Consider the following 3289-nt stretch of genomic DNA (forward strand, 5'->3'; position numbering starts at 1 on the left):
GAGAAGAGACAGAGACAGTAGAGAGAAGAGACAGAGACAGAAGAGACAGAGAGAGAGAAGAGACAGAGAGAGAAGAGAGAGAGACAGTAGAGAGAGACAGAAGAGACAGAGACAGACAGAGAGAGAAGAGACAGACAGAGAGAGACAGAGACAGAAGAGAGACAGACAGACAGAGACAGTAGAGAGAAAAGACAGAGAAGAGACAGAGAGAGAAGAGAGAGACAGTAGAGAGAAAAGACAGAGACAGTAGAGACAGAGAAGAGACAGAGAGAGAAGAGACAGTAGAGAAGAGACAGTAGAGAAGAGACAGAGACAGTAGGGAGAGAAGAGACAGAGACAGTAGAGAGAGAAGAGACAGAGACAGTAGAGAGCAATAGGGAATAGAAGTGGTATATAATATGACATTTGTAATGTCTTTATTGTTTTGAAACAGTAGTGTAATGTTTACTGTTCATTTTTATTGTTTATTTCAGATATATTATCTAGAGACTTGCAGAGAGACAAGTTAACAGATGTCAATAAAGCCCAGAAGACAATTGAGAGAAGAGAGAGACAGTAGAGAGAGAAGAGACAGAGACAGTAGAGAGAAGAGACAGAGACAGTAGAGAGAAGAGACAGAGACAGTAGAGAGAGAAGAGACAGACAGAAGAGACAGAGACAGTAGAGAGAGAAGAGACAGAGACAGTAGAGAGAAGAGACAGACAGAAGAGACAGAGACAGTAGAGAGAGACAGACAGAAGAGACAGTAGAGAGAGAAGAGACAGAGACAGAGAGAGAGAGACAGAGACAGAGAGAGAGAAGAGACAGAGACAGTAGAGAGAGAGAGACAGACAGAAGAGACAGAGACAGAGACAGTAGAGAGACAGAGACAGAGACAGAGAGAGAGACAGACAGAGACAGAGACAGAGAGAGACAGAGAAGACAGAGACAGTAGAGAGAAGAGACAGAGACAGTAGAGAGAGAGAGAGAGACAGACAGAGACAGAGAGAGAGAGAGAGAAGAGACAGAGACAGACAGAGACAGAGACAGAGAGAGACAGAGACAGAGAGAGAGAGAGACAGAGACAGTAGAGAGAAGAGACAGACAGAGAGAGAAGACAGAGAGACAGAGACAGTAGAGAGACAGACAGACAGAAGAGACAGTAGAGAGAAGAGAAGAGACAGAGACAGAGAGAGAAGAGACAGAGAGAAGAGACAGACAGAAGAGACAGAGACAGTAGAGAGAAGAGAGAGACAGAGACAGTAGAGAGAAGAGACAGACAGAAGAGACAGAGACAGTAGAGAGAAGAGACAGAGACAGTAGAGAGAAGAGACAGAGACAGTAGAGAGAAGAGACAGAGACAGTAGAGAGAGAAGAGACAGAGACAGTAGAGAGAAGAGACAGAGACAGTAGAGAGAGAAGAGACAGAGACAGTAGAGAGAGAAAAGACAGAGACAGTAGAGAGAAGAGACAGAAGAGAGAGACAGTAGAGAGAAGAGACAGAGACAGTAGAGAGAAAAAGACAGAGAGAAAAGACAGAGACAGTAGAGAGAGAAGAGACAGAGAAAGAGAAGAGACACAGTAGAGAGAGAAGAGACAGAGACAGTAGAGAGAAGAGACAGAGAGAGAAGAGACAGTAGAGACAGAAGAGACAGTAGAGAGAGAAAAGACAGAGACAGTAGAGAGAAGAGACAGACTGAAGAGACAGTAGAGACAGAGAGAGATAAGAGACGGACAGTAGAGAGAGAAGAGACAGAGACAGTAGAGAGAGAAGAGACAGTAGAGAGAGAAGAGACAGAAGGGAGAGAAGAGACAGAGACAGTAGAGAGCAATAGGGAATAGAAGTGGGTAGTATAACAGGAAGTGAGTGTGTGGGTGTGAGAGCCACAATTCTCTGTTCTCTCAGAGCAGCGGAAGAGATGCCTCCCTCTCTCTCTCTCTCTCCGCCCTCTCACTCTCTCTCTCTCCGCCCTCTCACTCTCTCTCTCAGAGAAAAGGAACTAGGTCGTGGGCAAATATTTAATGTCACACACATGCACAGCACACCTAGAAATCTGTCTGTAGAGACAGCTAGTGTTATTTTTTCACAGAAGCTACAGAAGTCGACATCAACACTAGAGTCAAACCCGGCTACGGAAATGCTCTGAAAAATATAAAATACATATTCACTCTTATACAGTAATATGCATATCTCATAGACATTGAGGCAAAGACACAAGTCCATTATTGGTGTTGAAAGACATTGTGCAATCCTCTGAACTTGGCCTCTATACAGAACCCGGAAGTGGTGTGTATGTGTCTGGGGGCGGGGTCCAGTCTACCTGTGATCCGGAACGTTTGCCTTTCTTGCCTGGTTTCCCTTCTTCTGATCCTGACACTTCAGTCTTCTGATCTGAGAACCATCAAATCAGACAATACTTGATCAACACTCAAAAGACTGTCACTCGAGGACTGAGTGATGAGTGATCACCTTTATCAATAACACTGTGAGTGAAGGGATATACGATGCCGTTATTTCCCTGCACGTGGTTTTATAACAGTGTAGTTGCACCATATGGTTAAACTCCTGGCCCTAAAGGCATATGCAGTGATCGGAACCTTATTAGAGACTATTACAATGAAACATGTAGGCTATTGTCTCTTATTTAGGAAAAGGCTATTTCCGCAAAGGGTTATTCTGGATATCAGGCAGGCGACGTGCGCAGAAAGAGAGGGAGAGAGGGTGGAGACGGACAAGAGAGGGGGAGGGTACCTACCACTCATAACGCATTCATAAACCGGAGAGGAGAGGCTACGGGAGAAAGGCCGGCTGAAGCACCGGGGAAGGACGGCCTATTTTCTCCGCGAATGGCTCGCGCTGGGGCTGTGGCGTCGCTCCGGTTAGCACCGAAACCACCCACCCGCCAGGAAGGGCGGTACCAAGCTCGAGCAACAATCAAACCTCCCGTTATAACGGGGAAGAGTCCGTTGTCCGCGCCCGAAGCCCCTCAAAACCAACCGAAAACACACTTTAACGACCGTCGCGCGTAAAATTCTATTAACGGAAGAAGAAAAATCAAGTGTTTGCATAAATGTATCCTGATCGAAGTTGGTAGTGTGTGTGTTCGCGTTAGGCCCACCCACTTTCATTTACCCAACACCCCTCTCTCTCTCGCCTCTCTTTCTGCCGCTGCTGTTTCTGTCGCTAAGTAGCCTAGAACAAGCCTTTCCAACGATCTTCATGCAAAAACACCCCTTATAAATAGCACTATTTTATGTCCATTCTTTAGAGTTGCACTGTATAATTGCATCTGGAGACAGATAGATATCT

At 45.6% G+C, this 3289-nt stretch overlaps 1 protein-coding gene across 2 annotated transcripts in view; it reads right to left on the minus strand.

Moving 5' to 3' along the window:
- The window catches only part of LOC115123374 (transcription factor Sp4-like), a 28363-nt gene extending 25074 nt beyond the window's left edge, over positions 1-3289 (minus strand). For both annotated transcript variants that reach the window (XM_065020236.1, XM_065020235.1), the window contains exons 1-2: positions 2736-3289; positions 2301-2371 (exon numbers count right to left, since the gene is read on the minus strand). In XM_065020236.1, the coding sequence (XP_064876308.1) occupies positions 2301-2371; positions 2736-2742 (78 nt within the window). In that variant the 5' untranslated portion in view covers positions 2743-3289. The remainder of the gene's footprint in view (positions 1-2300; positions 2372-2735) is intronic.

The sequence above is a fragment of the Oncorhynchus nerka genome, linkage group LG7 (assembly GCF_034236695.1).
Source record: "Oncorhynchus nerka isolate Pitt River linkage group LG7, Oner_Uvic_2.0, whole genome shotgun sequence".
In the NCBI taxonomy this organism is placed as follows: Eukaryota; Metazoa; Chordata; class Actinopteri; order Salmoniformes; family Salmonidae; genus Oncorhynchus; species Oncorhynchus nerka.